This window comes from Pithys albifrons, chromosome 17 (genome assembly GCF_047495875.1).
Source record: "Pithys albifrons albifrons isolate INPA30051 chromosome 17, PitAlb_v1, whole genome shotgun sequence".
NCBI classification, from domain to species: Eukaryota; Metazoa; Chordata; class Aves; order Passeriformes; family Thamnophilidae; genus Pithys; species Pithys albifrons.
This window is the reverse complement of record NC_092474.1, coordinates 13771099-13789905: the sequence shown is the minus strand read 5'-3', so window position 1 is coordinate 13789905 and position 18807 is coordinate 13771099. Positions and strand designations below refer to the sequence as shown.

Here is an 18807-nt window from a genome sequence, read left to right as displayed (position 1 = left end):
TCCTCTGTATTTCCCCAATATTAGCTGAGGTATCCAACCCAGACTGGAGCCCTCAGTGCCACCCAGCTGAAATCAGCTGGACAAATCCTGCCTTGTGCTTCATATTCCTCACTGCAAACATGAAAATGCACATGCTGCTGTTTTGTAAAAATAAAAAACCTGCAGTCACATCACAGTGCCCATTTAATTGAAACAGGACTTAAGCCCAGTTTAGCTGAGCTGGGGGAAAAGTGCAAATGCTCAGCTTGAAAATACTCTGGGTTTACACCAACTTAAATCAACTGAAAATATTTTATATTACAATGAAACAAGCCACCTGCTCAGTTGGTGTAGGAGTGTCTGTATGGACAGGGAGGCTGGGAGAGCTGGGGGGGTCACCTGGAGAAGAGAAGGCTCCAGGGACACCTGAGAGCCCCTTCCAGGGCCTAAAGGGGCTCCAGGAGAGCTGGAGAGGGACTGGGGACAAGGGATGGAGGGACAGGCCAAGGGGAATGGCTTCCCACTGCCAGAGGGCAGGGATAGATGGGATGTGGGGAAGGAATTGCTGGGTGTGAGGGTGGGCAGGCCCTGGCACAGGTTGGGCAGAGAAGCTGTGGCTGCCCCATCCCTGGGAGTGTCCAAGGCCAGGCTGGATAAACTTGGAGCACCCTGGGACAGTGGGAGGTGTCCCTGCCCATGGCAGGGGGTGGAACTGGATGAGCTTTCAGGTCCCTTTAGTCCAAAAAATTCCAGGATTCCATGGCAAATAATTTGAACTGATTCCAAAAGGAACTTTGGAAAATGAAGAAAGCAAAAATCATCCATTTTTGTGCAACAGAAGCTTTTGGCTTCACAGTAACCAGATGCAGTGGCAGTGTTTACTTAGCTGAGTGGTGCTGTTTTTAAAAAACTAGGGAATAAAACCTGGCACTTAAAATTAGTACAAATAACAGCAACATTTTCAGACACTCCAAGGAACTTGTTGTACTGAAACACCCAAGTGCTCAGTTCTACCAACACTACCTGAGCACTGAAGAAGAAAAGGTGCTTCTGCTATTCCTGTGCTCATTGGGAATTCCAAAGCTCCAGGAGAGGCCAGAGAACCCCCAGGTCAGCTGGAGATCCTGTGATCCTGGTGCTTACCTGCAGGTTCTCATCCTCTCGGATCAGCTGCTTCCTGGGAAAGATCTGGTTGGCCTGGATGCACTCAAGGCTGTGCTGAGTCTCCTCATCCTGAGGAACAGAGTGTGTGTTACCCCTGGCACTGCCATGGAAAGGCCCTCAGGGAGGAGCAGGTCAGGGAACTCAGGGATCAGAACTGCCCAGAGCTCCTCAACTTCCACAGACAACTAAATGTGGTATTGGGAGCAGGTTTCCTCCTGCAGCCTGATTGATAAAGTAGCTCAAAATGCAGCAAGACTTACAGGAGCATTCCCCTGAACTAGCCCCAGGCTTCATACTCAACAACCCCCAGGGAAACATTAATTCCCTGGAGTTTCCCACATTTTCAACCTTCCTGCTCCAGAGCAGACCCTGAAAACCCCTTGTACTTACCATGACAGGCCCTGGGTAGGAGGAGAAATCCTCGTCTTTACTCCCAGCACTTGGAGGCTCTTGTCTTGTTGAAATCTAGAAAACCAGAAAAGTGTAACAATGGAGGGAAATTCATCTGCTTTTGCCAAATAAATACAAATTAACCCTAAAGACTGGGAATGCAGTATTAGAAAAGTGGGAGCAAGCAGTAATTATGGAAAGATGAAATCCACACAAGCTCACTCTCCTGAGAGCCAGAATTGTTGCAAATTGTGTCTGGCTCCTGCTGCTCATCCTGAGAATCACCTCTGGAGGAGCTGCTGGGAGAACACCTGTCTGAAGGCAGCAATTAGAGCAGTGTTTACAGAATGTAAATTAAAACCCATTCATTTTCCCAGGTCCCCTGGAACTTTCTCCCAAGTCATTTGCAGGGGGTGAGTAACAAATGTGTGGGTTATAAATCCAAAGGGATCACTGGGATCACCGAGTCTGATCTGGTGAGAAACAGAGTTTGTTGGATCCCCCTGGAACAATCTTATTTCAGCTGTGGCCCATGAACTGGAATTCTTATTGAGATCAAAATCCTCATTTCACAGTTCTGACTCATTCTGGATACCCATGGATGTATCAGAACATCCATCTCCCTGCCCTGACCCTCCCCAGAGCCCCAGTGGCACTCCAGGGACCTGCTCCCTCCACATCCAGCAATCCCCAGTCCTTGGTAAGCTGAAAATTGTCTGGAATTATCAACACAGGCCTGAGGTTTATGCAAATCACCCAATTAGTAACTTAATGACTGAAGTGAACAGAGGAGGTATAGTTTGATTTTGAGGCTGGTCTGACACTCAACCTTTTAATCCTTTCTTACTAAACCAGGATTCATCCAGGTATTCCATGGGACTTGCAGACTGTGCCACATAAAAGATACAAACCACAGCACTGAGTCCAGTCAGTTCTCAGCTCATGTCACTTAGAAACATATTCCAAATTACAGAGAAAAGCACTTCAGGCCAGGAGCTCCCAGCACTGCAGGGAGCCCCAAACACATCCTGCACATTGTATGGAATATTGACAGAGGAAAAGGAGCAGCAGATGCACATGAAGGATGTGCACAGATGTGTTTACAGACATAAACAAAAGGAGGAAATTATGAGCAGAATTGAGCTGAAACTGCCACTAATTCACTGGATCCACTGACTATGGAAACAGTAAAATAAAAGTAATACAAAAGAGCACAGAAATCTCTAAGCCTGAAGCAATGGAGAGGAGTAACATTCCTTTAAGGTATCAGAAACTAAGGGACTGGAGAAACACTGCCTACCAACAGCATGATGAGAACAGCAGCATTGCCAAGGCTGGTCCAGGGCAGCATTATTTACCATTTCTGCCTCCAAAAGGCAGGATTATTTAACATTTTTGTTCCAAAGAAGCAGGGAAAAAAAGATGGTTCATGTGTAACCCACGCTGTGACTGAAGAGAATATCTAAGGAGCACAATGGTTAGAGCTTAAAAGACCATAAATTCACCAGGTTTGATCTTCAATGTATCAGAAACCATGAAATGCCAGTCCTTGTACTGAAAAGCAGAGCCTGTGGTGATTGCAGCATGACTTGGCACTTCAGAGCTGCTGTGCTCAGGGTTTCTCTCCCAACCCCACGCCTGGCCCTGCCCTGCAGACCCCAAACCAGCCCCAGGATTCAGCAGTGCCCCCAAACCCAGCTGGTTCCCACCCCCAACCCTCAGTTCTCGGGGACTGGGGGGGTCAGATTACCAGATTCCCATTCTCTTCCAGCTCCAAGATTCAAAAATGAGGCTCCTGCTCAATTAAGTGATGGCTGAGCACAGCCTGATTGCCCTCCCTCACACAGCTCACCCCCCAGGGCAGGCCCAGCCTGCATTAACTCTGCAGCATGTCCTGATACAATGCACACTAATGATGCAAGAGACGGGGTTAAAAACTGTAAGGTTTACCCAAATCTCCTTTTCCAGCCTGAAAATCATGGCAAGGTTCCAGTGCAGCACCCAGACCTGCAGCCAGGCAGGGAGTGATGAAAGGGAGGGAGTATTTTTGTGACCTCTCACAGTGTGAACCCTTCAGAGAGCACCTGGCGGGTCCTGCCGGCTGCTGGGGCACCACTGCCCTCTGCCACCCACCCCCTGCCACCCACCCCCTGTCACCCACCCTGCTCTGCCACCAGCCCTGCTCTGCCACCCGCCCTGCTCTGCCACCCACCCCCTGCCACCAGCCCTGCTCTGCCACCCACCCCCTACCACCCACCCTGCTCTGCCACCCAGCCCCGCTCTGCCACCCGCCCTGCTCTGCCACCCGCCCTGCTCTGTCACCCAGCCCCTACCACCCACCCTGCTCTGCCACCCAGCCCCGCTCTGCCACCCACCCTGCTCTGCCACCCAGCCCCGCTCTGCCACCCGCCCTGCTCTGCCACCCACCCTGCTCTGCCACCCAGCCCCTGCCACCAGCCCTGCTCTGCCACCCACCCCCTGCCACCAGCCCTGCTCTGCCACCCGCCCTGCTCTGCCACCCAGCCCCGCTCTGTCACCCAGCCCTGCTCTGCCACCCAGCCCCGCTCTGTCACCCACCCCCTGCCACCAGCCCTGCTCTGCCACCCACCCTGCTCTGCCACCCAGCCCCTGCCACCAGCCCTGCTCTGCCACCCACCCCCTGCCACCCGCACTGCTCTGCCACCCACCCCCTGCCACCAGCCCTGCTCTGTCACCCACCCCCTGCCACCAGCCCTGCTCTGCCACCCACCCTGCTCTGCCACCCAGGCCCTGCCACCAGCCCTGCTCTGTCACAGCAGTGAGTCCTTAACATCAAACACTTCCAGGTCAATTAATCAGTAAATTTACAAACACCTTGAGCAAAGTTTTAAACATTAATCTTAAAGCTGTCAAGATATAATCAAAGGATAAACTCTCAGCCCTAGGGAGGATTTGGAGTGCTGGTGGGTGAGGCTGGACAAGCCCCAGCCCAGAACCCCCCGTGCCCTGGGCTGGTCCCACAGTGTGGGCAGCAGGGAGGGGGGGATTGTGCCCCTCTGCCCCCTCAGGTGAGACCCCACCTGCAGAGCTGCCCCAGCCCTGGGGCCAGCACAGGAAGGACATGGAGCTGCTGGAGAGAGTCCAGAGGAGGCCCCGGAGATGCTCCAGGGCTGGAGCCCCTCTGGGCTGGAGCCAGGCTGGGAGAGCTGGGGGGGTCACCTGGAGAAGAGAAGGCTCCAGGGACACCTGAGACCCCCTGCCAGGGCCTAAAGGGGCTCCAGGAGAGCTGGAGAGGGACTGGGGACAAGGGATGGAGGGATAGGACAAGGGGAATGGCTTCCCATTGCCAGAGGGCAGGGTTGGGTGGGATACTGGGAATAAATCCTTCCCTGTGAGGGTGGGCAGGCCCTGGCACAGGTTGGGCAGAGCAGCTGTGGCTGCCCCATCCCTGGGAGTGTCCAAGGCCAGGTTGGACAGGGCTTGGAGCACCCTGGAACAGTGGGAGGTGTCCCTGCCCATGGCAGGGGTGGCACTGGATGGGCTTTGAGGTCTCTTCCAACCCAAATCATTCCACTGTTCTATGATATAAAAAAGACATTGCTACTGAAAACAATTCCTTCAGCTTCACATACAACTATCAAAGAAACACCAACCCAGATAAAAAGATGAGCTTTCTTACACATCTGAAGAGTGTTATCACTGAGGAAAAGTTTTAATCTATTAGGAATTGTGCTGGACAGAATTGTTCTTTTATACTTCAGACTGATTAGATACATTTAAAGTTTATTATATAACCACCTACCTATTAATAATATCACTATGAGCTTAAAAAATGAAGACTTTGAAAATATCTTACAGCTGTGCTCCTAAAAGCCTGCACAAGCCACCAGGACAGACTATCCAAATAACTGCCCCAAGTTCCAGTCTAACTCCTGCACTGAGCTGCAAAACAGTGTGCAAAAAGCCATGAATGTGAATCTTCCTTTTTAAGGTGAATTTTGGGAAAACTGTGTGGAAAAAAATATGCCTGTTTCAGTTTTAATCAGGATTATCAGACACAAAGGGTGATGCTGCCAAGATAAATGGTATGAGAAGTAACAGGGCTGGTTCCACAGCAGACACTTTGCAGGGTCTGTCTGGGTGTCAGTGAACGCTCCAGTGACTTCGCTGCCACCACACAAAACATTCTGAAAATTGCTGACAACAACAGCAAGAAAGACTGAATTGTTGCAGTGAATTCCCTGATCTGATGGCCAGTGAATACCCTGAAAGAAATAATGCCTTTGCCACCATGTCAACAGCTGATCCCACGCCGTGATCTCATCATGGTCCCTGGGCTGAGCACCAGGAAAGGGACAGAGCACCCAGTGCCCAGTGACAGCTCCAGCAACACTGAAACCACATGGAACCTCCACCTCCTGCTCTCCCAAAGCTTCCCAACCCATCCCAGTCCACCTCCTGCTCTCCCAAAGCCTTCCAACCCATCCCAGCCCACCTCCCGCTCTCCCAAAGCCTTCCAACCCATTCCCATCCCACCTCCTGCTCTCCCAAAGCCTTCCAACCCATTCCCAGCCCACCTCCTGCTCTCCCAAAGCTTTCCAACCCATTCCCAGCCCACCTCCTGCTCTCCCAAAGCTTTCCAACCCATCCCAGCCCACCTCCTGCTCTCCCAAAGCTTTCCAACCCAGCCCAGCCCACCTCCTGCTCTCCCAAAGCTTCCCAACCCATTCCCAGCCCACCTCCTGCTCTCCCAAAGCTTTCCAACTCATTCCATTCCACCTCCTGCTCTCCCAAAGCTTTCCAACCCATTTCCAGCCCACCTCCTGCTCTCCCAAAGCTTTCCAACCCATCCCAGCCCACCTCCTGCTCTCCCAAAGCTTTCCAACCCATCCCAGCCCACCTCCTGCTCTCCCAAAGCTTTCCAACCCATCCCAGCCCACCTCCTGCTCTCCCAAAGCTTTCCAACCCATTCCAGCTTGGCAAACCCCCCCCGAGGTCACCCCTGGGAACAGAAGGGTCAGAGACACCTCCTAAGGGGATTCCTCACTTCAGAAGCCTCAGAATTGAGAACAGGAATATTCCTCCTATCACCTTCCCCAGGCCACTCCTTAATTAAGACCATGGTAATTGCCCCACCGTGGTGCTCTCAGGCACAGCCTGGCACAGAAACCCATTCCCAAGCTGACCCATCCCCTGCCACTGGAGTAGCTGCAGAATGGATCTATAATTCTCATTTTGTTCAACTGCAGCTGGCAAATAATCAGCTCCTCCCTGAGAGTAAAACCCATTTCCCAGAACTAAAATGGAAATGTTGGAACACAGCTCAGATAACCACTGACCAAGAAAGCTCCCTGAAATTCAGGCTTCCCCTTACCAACAGTTTCTACACAGTGCAGGGAAACTTGTTTTTATTGGCAGAAATAATACTGGCTTTGGTCAGCACTGAGGCCAAAAAAGGTGATGTTACCAGTTTACTGTGCTGGCATTTCACCTGCAGCTTCAGGAGTGTTAAATCACACCAAAAAAGAGGTTGGTCTTGTTAATTCTCCATCCTCGTGTTCTGCTCCAAAGGATAAATGATGAGCAAAGGTTGTAACCTCAGACTCTGTTCAGCCTCTGTGGGAACATCTTAACTGCCTTTAGTTTCAGATGTGCCTTCTGGTCTAAATTATGTACCTAATTAAGATTAGCAATAACCATCTGTTTGCCAGTGATTCTAAACAAAAAAGATCATATAAATGAAGGCTCATTTAAATTCACATACATTTAGATGTAGGTGGATCTACAGCAAGGAAAAAAGAAAAACTGGAGAGGGGAAAAGGAGAAAGGAAGTACCCAAGAATTTCCCTTTGTTCCCCATCCAGGTTATGAGTTCCATTTATTTTAATATTAAGATCTCTCTGAGCTATTTACATTCTGTGGCACAGTTGCCCTGAGATTGGAACCCAAAGGTTTTGGCAAGGGAGGATCAGAAAACCTGAGAGTGAAACACTCCAGCCCGTGATCCACCTCGAGCAGAAGGTGCTTCTGGTGCAAACTGCAAACACTTCTTGCCCTCTGGAGGGGAAGGAAGTTCTGAGATAAACACTTGGCTGCCCTGGTCTCAATGCCTGGGTTTCTCCTCTTTCCTGGCACCACACACAGCAGTAACTGAGGAATATTTGCTGGGAAGCAGCTGACAACACAGATATCCCACACCATCCAGAGCAGGACAAAGGATCCTGTTTGAAGGTTGTGCACAACTCAGGATCAGTCTTTTTTTAAATAATTAAATGTTTCAAGCTCCATCTCAGTAAAACACTTATTTTTGTCTAAGGTCTTGGAAAAATTAAGAGAGTAACCAATGATAACTACAGAATCCACCTTCAACAGGCAGCTGATCTTCCCCAAATAATGCAACTCTTACCAAAGAACGAGAGAATAAACCAGTCCTCTCTTGGCCCAGGAGGTTCCAACTATTCTCTTCTGATACTTCACATTGACAGCTGCAAATGAAAAGACAATACTTTAAAATAGGAACCTTCATTTGAAAAAACCACTTCTAAAGCAGCAGCTCAGGAGACTCCACTGCTTGGTTTGGCTTAATTAAAGAAAAGGAAAATGTTTAATTGCTATGTAAGCTGTAAGTACATCTTAACATTCCCAAAGAGGGAATTCCATGACTGGATTCCCACAGACACAGGTGTGCTGGATGAGCCCTCTGCTCTGGGAAGGAGCAGTTCCAAAATCGTAGCCACAAAGCCATTCAGATTTTTTTTTTAACTAAAATGAACAAAAACTCAATTATTCAGAAACACAAGCCACAGGAAAGAACTTCCATAAAGGACCCAAGTGGATTTATACTGATCTTGAAGAGTGGTTTTTAATTTCACACTGAAATAGCATTTTCCCCCCCAACAAAGCAGAGCAAGGCCCCAAACAGGGGAACAGCAACACTCACAGAACTCTCCTCCAAGCCAAGCCCTGCCTTTTGCACTTCCCAAGAAAACAGAAGTATTTTCACCAATACACATTTGTCAAAACAATCACATGGAGAAAGCGCCTGATGTGCCTCATCCCTCCAGCAGGTGTTTATTCCCAGATGTCTCCTGTGGCTCTGGAAGGGCTGCTGGGACACAAAGTTTCACACTGCAACACCCAAAGGCCACAATTAAAGTCCCAGACCAAACCCAACCGTTCCCAAAGCACACGAGCAGCCAAACTGATGGGACACCTCTCCCTTGTACCCAGGGTGTGCTCTTACAGCGACCTGGACACTCTCCCAACAGCACATTCCATGTGGATGTGTCTGGGAAGTCCAATCTCTACCCCACATAATCCTGCTGCTGGAAACAGTTTGCCTGTACTCTGATGTGCCACAACTGCTGATAAATTTCACATTCTGGTCCGTTACATAAAATAAATTTCTATTTCGCATTCATTTCATCCTTTAGTTTATGACCCGTGACAGGGAAAAGAAGAAATACACAAAAAGGAGCCATAATTTCAGGACTGACGCACTAGACAGAAACAGTTTAAGAAGCTGAGCATTAAAAACTGCATTTAAAGTAGCTGTGCCTCAGGCCCAGCACCAGAGGGTGAGGGAGGGAGGGAGGGAGGGAGGGGACTGTCCTGCCCTGCTCTGCACTGGGGCAGCCCCACCCCGAGTCCTGGGGCAGTTTGGGCTGAAAGAGCTCAGGCTGTTGGAGTGTCCAGAGGAGGGACAGAGGTGGGGAAGGGCCTGGAAGGGCCACATGAGGAGAAGCTGAGGGCACTTGGCTTGTTCAGCTGGAGGAGAGGACACTGAGGGCAGAGCTCAGCAGGGGCTGCAGCTCCATCTCTGATCCCTGAGAGCAGGGACAGGGCACAGGGAATGGCTGGAGCTGTGTCAGGGCAGGGACAGGGCACAGGGAACGGCTGGAGCTGTGTCAGGGCAGGGACAGGGCACAGGGAACGGCTGGAGCTGTGTCAGGGCAGGGACAGGGCACAGGGAACGGCTGGAGCTGTGTCAGGGCAGGGACAGGGCACAGGGAAGGGCTGGAGCTGTGTCAGGGCAGGGACAGGGCACAGGGAACGGCTGGAGCTGTGTCAGGGCAGGGACAGGGCACAGGGAACGGCTGGAGCTGTGTCAGGGCAGGGACAGGGCACAGGGAACGGCTGGAGCTGTGTCAGGGCAGGGACAGGGCACAGGGAACGGCTGGAGCTGTGTCAGGGCAGGGACAGGGCACAGGGAAGGGCTGGAGCTGTGTCAGGGCAGGGACAGGGCACAGGGAACGGCTGGAGCTGTGTCAGGGCAGGGACAGGGCACAGGGAACGGCTGGAGCTGTGTCAGGGCAGGGACAGGGCACAGGGAATGGCTGGAGCTGTGTCAGGGCAGGGACAGGGCACAGGGAATGGCTGGAGCTGTGTCAGGGCAGGGACAGGGCACAGGGAATGGCTGGAGCTGTGTCAGGGCAGGGTCAGGTTGGATCTCAGGGAAAGGCTCTTCCCCCAGAGGGTGGTGGGCACTGACCAGGCTCCCCAGGGCAGTGGGCACAGCCCCAAGGCTGCCAGAGCTCCAGGACAGTTTGGATGATGCTCTGGGGCACAGGGTGGGATCGTTGGGGTGTCTGTGCAGGGCCAGGAGCTGGACTGGATGGTCCTTGTGGGTTCATTCCCACTCAGGATATTCCATGATTCCAAGTACAAACTTAGATGCACCAAAGAAATTCTACCATTTCACAGCATGTTCCCACTTGGGAATCTCATGGATCTGTGTCCAGTCAGTCTTGACACAAACAGTGCCCTGAGGATGCTGTGCTTGAACAGAAAGGCCCTGTGTCGATGCCAACTGCCCAAGCCTCAGCTAAACTTCAGTTCACCATTTCATAAAACAGTTTCTAAAAGCAACATTTGGTTACCTGCAACAGAGCTCAACTTTGTTTTCATTTTTTTTTTTTAAATCTCTCCCAACCAACAAGCCAAACACCAATTCCAGTAACTTGGATCAATAATCAAGCCCAGCACCCAAAGGGGAATGGGCACAGTTTTACTTTGAGGTACCAACTCGATCCTGCAACAAGTTCAACTTCACAGCTGTGTGGTTGTACAAAGTCACCTTTGAAGGGAACATGGAGCAAGTTTATGAAACAAAAAAAAGCTCAGAAGGCAAAGTGACAACTCTAGAACGACTCTTCAGAGACAGTTTTCTGGCCATGTATTTGCTTTTCCACAAGGCAAGACACACATTTTGAGTAGCAGGAGCTGGACTGATTTTGTGAGGTTTAGGTCCAAGAGAAGAAAAAAAACCCCAAAAACAAAACACCACCTTCACAAAATCTGCAACAAGCTTTTTATTGATTTTAACGAGGTTTGGAAGAAGTCACCGAATCTCCAGAGTTTTGTCGAGAACTTTAAACAACAGGGGGAAACATTCCAAGAAAAGCGTCCGCAATTCCGCCCGGCCGTGCCAGCAAACCCCCCGTGCCCAGCAGCATTCCTGCTGCGAGCCTGTGGGGCTCAGATAAGCACCGCGAGTGTCAGCACTTCCTGAGGCAACAACTGGGGCCAAAACAAGGAAAAGAAGCTGACTGAAAGGCAGCGTGGCTGGGGGTGCTGCTGCCCCAGCAGCAGCTCCTGGTGGGGGGCTCAGTCCTGGCTCCAGGGGGACTGAGCTCACACAGCCCGGACAGCCCCGGGCGCTGCCCCTCGGGGGCACCTCGGCTGGTGGAGCCACAGGAACACACTCAGCACCACCAGGAAAGCCAAGGTGGGAGATGGAAAAGGGAACGGGACCCTTTGAGAGAAACCTACAAAACTGTCTAGTAAGGAACTGGCTTTGCACCACCTTCATTAGCCTGTCACACCCTCAGAGCTGCTTTGGTTTATCATGGAATGGGTTGGATGGGAAGGGACATTAAAGCCCATCCAGTCCCACCTCTGCCATGGGCAGGGACACCTCCCACTGTCCCAGGTGGCTCCAAGCCCTGTCCAACCTGGCCTTGGACACTTCCAGGGATGGGGCAGCCACAGCTTCTCTGCCCAGCCTGTGCCAGGGCCTGCCCACCCTCACAGCCAGGAATTCCTTCCCCACATCCCATCTATCCCTGCCCTCTGACAGTGGGAAGCCATTCCCCCTTGTCCTGTTTCTCCGTCCCTTGTCCCACGTATTTCTCCAGCTCTCCTGGAGCCCCTTCAGGCCCTGGAAGGGGCTCTCAGGTGTCCCTGGAGCCTTCTCTTCTCCAGGTGAGCCCCCCAGCTCTCCCAGCCTGGCTCCAGAGCAGAGGGGCTCCAGCCCTGGAGCATCTCCAGGGCCTCCTCTGGACTCTCCAGCAGCTCCACGTCCTTCCTGTGCTGGGCCCCAGGTGGGGTGTCACCTGAGCAGGACAGAGGGGGTCAATCCCCTCCCTGAATTCAGATCATTTCAGCTCAGCTGCCCAAGGACCTCACAGAGCCAGCAGTGACTCTGCCATGGGGCTCCAGAACTGAGCAGGGGGAACAGGAGCGTTTAAACTTCAGCTTTTCCTCTGAACCACCCTCTTAAAATCCTGCTCCGTTGCCTGTTTTGGGAACTGGGGTTTAGGCGAACACTTCACCAGCACACAGGTCTCACCTCCACTGTTTTTTCATGGAAGGTGCTATGGAGAAGTAAAGCAGATGCATTTATATCACACTGTAAGAGTGAAATACAAGTCACAACACAAATGTGGGGGGAAACTCCACATAATGGTTTATCCCTGGAGACATTCCAACCCTTGGAATTGCAATACCCTGAGCAATCCAATCCAACATCAAAGTCAGCCCTCACCTGAGCAGTGCTGGGCTACAGAAAGTTCAAAATCTAAACTCCATGAGCCTGTGACAATGTTTTTCTTGACATTTATTGAAGTAAAACACTGGCAAACAGTGAGGAAAAGCACTCTGTAGACATTCTAATAAACATGTTTGTTTAATTAGGTGATTGGGACGCTCTCTCTTCAGTTCCTTCTCTGAAAGGCTCTATCTACCCAGAGCAGAGAGGGATGATTTCATAAACATAAAGTGGCACAAGTTAAAAAGAGCTCTGGAAAAAAAACAAACCCAGATTTTCTCTAGCTGCAAGTTACCCTCACAAAGGTGTAAACAAACACAACCACCTGGAGCCTTTTCCCTGGTAACTGACTACTCTGAAGGTGTATTTTTCTGTCCCTTTGCTGAAATGTGCCATTTCCACCCTGGTTATGCCACCCCATGTCACAATCTGATATTATGCAAGTGTGGGTTTTGATGAGAAGTTCTGCATTCCTGCTGATATTTCTAACCCCAATATCTCTGCTCCCACACACCCAACCTCTGCTGGGACAGAAGGTTCTCCTTCTCCTGGTTATCCACACTCACCATCGATTTCACCTCCTCCTGCTCAGCCTTAGCTCCAATGCCAGCCCCACGTTCTTCTCCTCCTCTCTCCTTTCTCTGTTCTTCACAGTGGATCTCAGCTTCCTTTCCCAGCTGTTTTCCTGCTGTCCTGAGCGTGCTGAGGCACAGGACACAGAGCTGCTATCAGCACCCCCAGCTGGGCTGAGCCTGTGGGAGCCACAGAGGATGGACGGGAGCTCAGCCCTCCCCGCCAGGATGGGCCAGGCTGCTCCTCAAGAGAAAGCTGGAAAACATTCACACAGAGAAGGAGGAATGCTTGTCTTCAGGGAGACATCTCTGGCTTCTATTGCCATGTTGTGAAGGTTGGAAAAGCCCCCTGAGATCACCCAGTCCACCCACCAGCTCAGCACCACCCTGTTCACACCAACCTGCTCCCCAAGGGCCACAGCCACGTGCTTCTTGAACCTTCCAGGGATGGGCACTCCAAATCTCCCTGGGCAGCTGTGCCAAGGCCTGACCATCCCTTCCAGGGAGATATTCCTCCGGATATCCACCCTGCCCCTGCCCTGGCCCAGCCTGAGGCCATGCCCTCTCCTCCTGTCCCTGTGCCCTGGAGCAGAGCCCGACCCACCCTGGCTCCCCCCTCCTGGCAGGGATTGCAGAGCCAGAAGGTCCCCCCTGAGCCTCCTTTTCTCCAGGCTGAGCCCCCCCATTCCCTGTCTGCTCTGCCATGCAAGTCCCTACATTAAGCCACATAATTCTCAGCTGGATATAAAGGTGTGTACACAACAATACTGGACAGAGAGAGCAGCTACCAAGAGCCACCCTGAACATCCCATACATGGATGGGAACTGCCCTCCATAAGAGGATTTTAAAAAGATCTCATTCCATCTTCTGCTCTACCTCTGCTTTTATGAGTGGAGAATAAAATTAATTCTGAGAGTCCAAAGCATCAAAAAAGTTTTGTCAACATCTGTCACTGCACTGACTCATCCCCTAATGGCAGGTTGGTGTCTTGGCTTCCTTCATCTTCCTTCATCTTCCCACTCAGAAGAGCCATTAATCTGCTCTGAGAGCAGTTTGATTAAGCTGATTATCTTTGCATATTTGTTAAAGATCACTTTTTACACTCTACAAAAATTAAATGCAGAAGCAACAGTCCATGAGTTAAACCAAAAAACCCCAGCTTGAACAGAAAGCAGAGCTTGAAATGGCAGCAGAATGCAAGAGAGGCACTGCTGAGACCCTGCTGGTCAACAGCAAAGGGGACAGAGAAACTTCATCTTCCTGTAAGAAACACCCATTTTCCATAATTGATGTAAAGAATAAAAGTGAGTAGGGCCTCAGGTGAGACAACAGTACTAATTATTGAAAAAATACAAGAGTATTTCTGAAGAAAAGATTCTACATCAATATTCCCATTCACTGACCTCAAAACAACACAGGCCAAAAGACCACAGCAAGCTTAAAACCAAAATTTAAAAAGAATGTCACGTTTTCTTACAACATTTCAGGCTTTCTTCTCTTTCAGTTTGGATAAAACCCTGAGATCCAAAGGCTGCAATTATTCATACATAAGCCAGGATACAATTTATCCATCAGAGATCTTCAGTACCATAATTTTCCTTTTCTTTCAATTACTCCATATTCCTCAATTTCATGTGCATGACAGACAAGGAACAGCTACCAGGAAGGACCAAGGAGCTGCACAGCTGGGTCTGACCCGTGGGGAGACCTGGGGGGGTGGCACCTGGATCTGGGAGCTGCAGGAAAGCTGCCCAGGGCCTCTGCTGGGGCAAACCCAGGGCACCTGTGGTGGTTCCAAGCTGGAAAGGTGACCAGGTGTGCCAGAGAGGGGGAATTATGGCAAGAGCTCACCAAAGAGCCATGAAATGTAGGGCAGTATTAGACTGGAGTTATGGAACAAACAGGAAGGCTGAGACCAGGCAGCAAAAGCTTCCATTTGAAATGGCAGAGTGAGGAAGAGAATGATTTGCTCCTCACAGTCCTCATTTTCCCACCAGGGTCCTCACATCCATAGAACAGAGTCAGAGAATCAGGTTGGGTTGGAAGAGACCTGCGAGATCATCAAATCCAACCCCACTGTGATTATCAGATCATGGCACTCAGTGCCACATCCAATCTCACTTTAAAAACCTCCAGGGATGGGGAATCCACCCCCTCTCTGGGCAGCCCATTCCAATGCCTGAGCACTCTCTCTGCAAAGAAGTTTTTTCTGATCTCCAACTTCAATTTCCCCTGGCAGAGCTTGAGCCCATCGTGCCCCCTTGTCCTATTGCTGAGTGCCTGGGAGAAGAGACCAACCCCCACCTGGCCAGAACTTCCCTTCAGGCAGTTCCAGACAGTGCTGAGGTCACCTCTGAGCCTCCTCTTCTCCAGGCTAAACACCCCCAGCTCCCTCAGCCTCTCCCCACAGCACTTGTGCTCCAGTCCCTTCTCCAGCCTCGTTGCTCTTCTCTGGACCCTTTGCCACGAGTCCCACGCCCTGCCCTGTTCTTCCTTCCAGGAAGGCAACAACCAACCAGAAGTGGCTGTTCATCAAAGTCCCCAAGGTTTTACTCACCCTCCCAAAGCAACTCTTGATCCCCCTTCCCTCCTGGGGTCACAACCTGCTTCCTGTGCCTGGCTGGGTGCTGGTCAGGGGCAGCAGCTGTTCCAGAGCATTCCACACCCCCAGCAGGACACGGTGCTCTGACAGCCAGTGCAGCAACACTAGAGACACCCACAACTACTTAAAGCAACAAAGTTTTGAAAAAAGGAAGAACCAGGAAGCAGATGTGATTTCAAGGCTCCTTTGGAGATTCAAGATACCTTCCCATGAGACTTTTCCCCCCACTGAACTGCTTAGGACAACACACCCAGTCACAGCCATCAGCTCCTCAGTGTGTAAGTCAACCTCGTTGTCACCACACTTTTTCTGGCACAAACCTTTGAAGATCTTTTAACCAAACACTACTCCATGCTTTTCTTGTAGGACAACCTTCTTGAAACACCAAGTACCTGTTACAAACAATCTAGTAATGCTTTCAGAAAGAAATGCTGAAGTTATTACAAGGTGTCCCTGACAGGGACCTCAGTCCCCCCTGGCAAAGGCCCAGCAACCACAGAATCACGGAATGGTTTGGGTGGGAAGGGACATTAAAGATCATCCAGTCCCACCCCCTGCCATGGGCAGGGACACCTCCCACCAGCCCAGGGTGCTCCAAGCCCTGTCCAACCTGGCCTGGGACACTCCCAGGGATGGGGCAGCCACAGCTTCTCTGCCCAACCTGTGCCAGGGCCTGCCCACCCTCACAGCCAGGAATTCCATCCCCATATCCCACCTATCTCTGCCCTCTGGCAGTGGGAAGCCATTCCCCTTGGCCTGTCCCTCCCTTCTCCACCACTCTGTGCTGCACAGCTTGAACCAGGCAGGACACAAAGGGCTTTGCTGTCATCGAGGGCTGTCACGAGACATCACTTTCTTTGCACACCTTACACAACCTAATTATGGGCAAAGCTTTAATCCATTAACTCCTGAGTTGCATTGAAAAAACCTGTTCTGTCAAGGAGGCCCCTGGGTAAGGTGCACACCCACCTTCTCTGCCTCCCTCGAGGAACAGGAGGGCACGGGAGGCTCCCTGGTCAGTGATCCCAGGGGATCACCCCACACGGGTGGGAAAGTTACTACTGCAAACTGCCCAACATCAGCACTTGGAAAATTGGGGCACATTCCAAAAATGCCATTTTTAATGTGGCACTTCAGCTGGTTTTGCTTTAAGACAGTCTGCACTGGCATTCCCTGGTGAGCCAGCAGAGAGGGTACTGCTCCCACACTCCTCCCAAACAAAATGCTCCCCCTCCTTGTCTTCCACCAGTCTGGAATTTCAGACCCCTCATGGCACAATCCAAGCCCTCACCACAAAACTAACCCAGAGAGCAGAATATGGAAGCACCACTCTGGAGTGTAGCTGTTGTTTGCTCCCAGAGCAGCACATCCTGAAAACCTGCAGGACATTCCTGATTTACAGAATTTGAGGCACTTTGAGAACCTGTTCAAGTCCTGCAGAAATGGCATTTCTTTACAGAATTGATCAATTTGCCCTTAGCCTGTTTAATGCTTTGAGAAACATGGAAGTGGTTGAAGTTCCAGTGGCAGAGCTCACAATGCAAACACCCAGCAGGCTCCCAAAGCCCTGACCTGCATTAGAGCACTCGAGCCCACGGGACTGAAGATGTTTGCAGGAAGAATTCACACATTTCTGCCACAGTCTGTGAACCTGAGCATGCAGAGCTCTTCCTCCCAAAGCCTCTTCAGTTACCATGGCAGGGGACAAGTATGTTTGATCACAGCATATTTACAGTGTAAAACAGTAAGTAAATTCAACGCAAGAAAAGCCCCGAGTTCAGGTATGTCTTTACTGTTCATGCAAAACAATCCTGGTAACTGAATCAAGAGCTGACCTAAGCTGAGAGCCCTTTTTATGAACTGACCCCTAATTTCCACATTTCAGGAGCTAATCAAGGATCAGACCAGCTTTGCTGGGCTCACAAACAGCTGTTTTCTAGAGAGCAGTCCAAATACTTGTTAGGGCATCACCAACAATGCTGCCAAGACATCAACAGCACCGTCACAACCAGACACTGCTGTGTAAACACTGCCAGGCAGGAGGCAAACTCAGGAGATAAAGCCACGTGTGGCTGTGCCTGATAAGGAGAGAGCTGGGGAAGGAAACACCAGCGGCTCCAGTGAGTGCACCAAGTCCTCTGCTGGTCCTATTTAGGCAGCAAGTTCCAGGGCACAGCCAGACACACCATTTACCTCAACAGGCTCCTGCCCTCCTGGCACCTCAGCAGTGACCCCTTCCAGAGAGAAGTCAGGCTGGTCTATCAACCTGCTGCCAGCTCCAGAGCCCCCAAACTTCCTGCAGTTTGCTGTGCTTCTGTCGAGCTCCCTCCAGGACAGCAGGGAAGGGCTCTGGCTGCCCACAGGGGTTCAGACACACAGAACCCAAATGCCTTTCCCAGTGAGGAAAATTCCTGCATTCAGATCACAAGGGACAAACTGGTTTGGCCAATTCACCAGCACGTTGCCTCCAACAAACCTGCTGCTTCAGGCCTTTCTCTGGACAGATGAGTCATGGAGTCATGGAATGGTTTAGGTGGGAAGGGACCTCAAAGCCCATCCAGTCCCACCCCTGCCATGGGCAGGGACACCTCCCACCAGCCCAGGTTGCCCCGAGCCCTGTCCAACCTTGGCCTTTTACTCCTCAATTCACTAAAGCTAAAATAAAAAAGCCAGAAAAGACAATTTTCTCCTACAGTTAAATCACCTCAGTACCTTCCAAGCATTAGGACAGTTGTTTATTCCTATCTTTTTCCACTCGTGGAAAGTCACAGTTACTTCTGGAAGCAGAAAACGCAACTGGCAAAATTTCCATTTGCAAGCTGGACCTAAATAAGCCCTGGAGATGAACCTCCACCACTCAAATAACAGGCAGGCAAAGAGAGAGTCGTGGAGCGCCCTGCCCATGGACAGAGGAGGGAGGGGACACGGAGCCATCTGTGCATCCAGCCAGGAGGGAGGAGCAGCCGGGGCTGGCTCAGCCCCCGGGGGAAGGGCTGCAGCAGGGACTGTGCCCAGCCTGTGATGGGGAGGCACCCACGAGTCCTGCGGCTCCTCCACGCCTGAAGGGACGACCTGATGTGCCTCAGTTGCCGTGAGTGGTTCGGAAGATCAATCACACACATCAGCAGCGTCTGCTGGGAAGTACTGAGGGCTGCAACATATTCGGTCATTTTGTCACACTGCAAAATGTGTTCTACAGCAGTGCTGGTTCAGAAACAACAGGCCCCACGGTTTTTTTGTTTTATCTAAGCCCAGTCATCCTCCAGCTACTAAATCAAGGTAGATGCCCTGCAGTCACAGAATCACAGAATGGATTGGGTTGGAAAAGACCTCCAAGATCATCAAGTCCAAC

At 51.1% G+C, this 18807-nt stretch overlaps 1 protein-coding gene and 1 long non-coding RNA gene across 3 annotated transcripts in view; both read right to left on the bottom strand.

The window, feature by feature from the left end:
• The window catches only part of MTMR3 (myotubularin related protein 3), a 47728-nt gene extending 39802 nt beyond the window's left edge, over window positions 1-7926 (bottom strand). For both annotated transcript variants that reach the window (XM_071571762.1, XM_071571763.1), the window contains exons 1-3: window positions 7919-7926; window positions 1534-1608; window positions 1123-1212 (exon numbers count right to left, since the gene is read on the bottom strand). In XM_071571762.1, the coding sequence (XP_071427863.1) occupies window positions 1123-1212; window positions 1534-1536 (93 nt within the window). In that variant the 5' untranslated portion in view covers window positions 1537-1608; window positions 7919-7926. The remainder of the gene's footprint in view (window positions 1-1122; window positions 1213-1533; window positions 1609-7918) is intronic.
• A 5096-nt stretch (window positions 7927-13022) lies between these two features.
• Window positions 13023-18807, bottom strand: part of LOC139679748 (uncharacterized) — a 30854-nt gene continuing 25069 nt past the window's right edge. Inside the window, exon 3 of the long non-coding RNA XR_011699232.1 lies at window positions 13023-13108. This is a non-coding gene — a long non-coding RNA (uncharacterized lncRNA). The remainder of the gene's footprint in view (window positions 13109-18807) is intronic.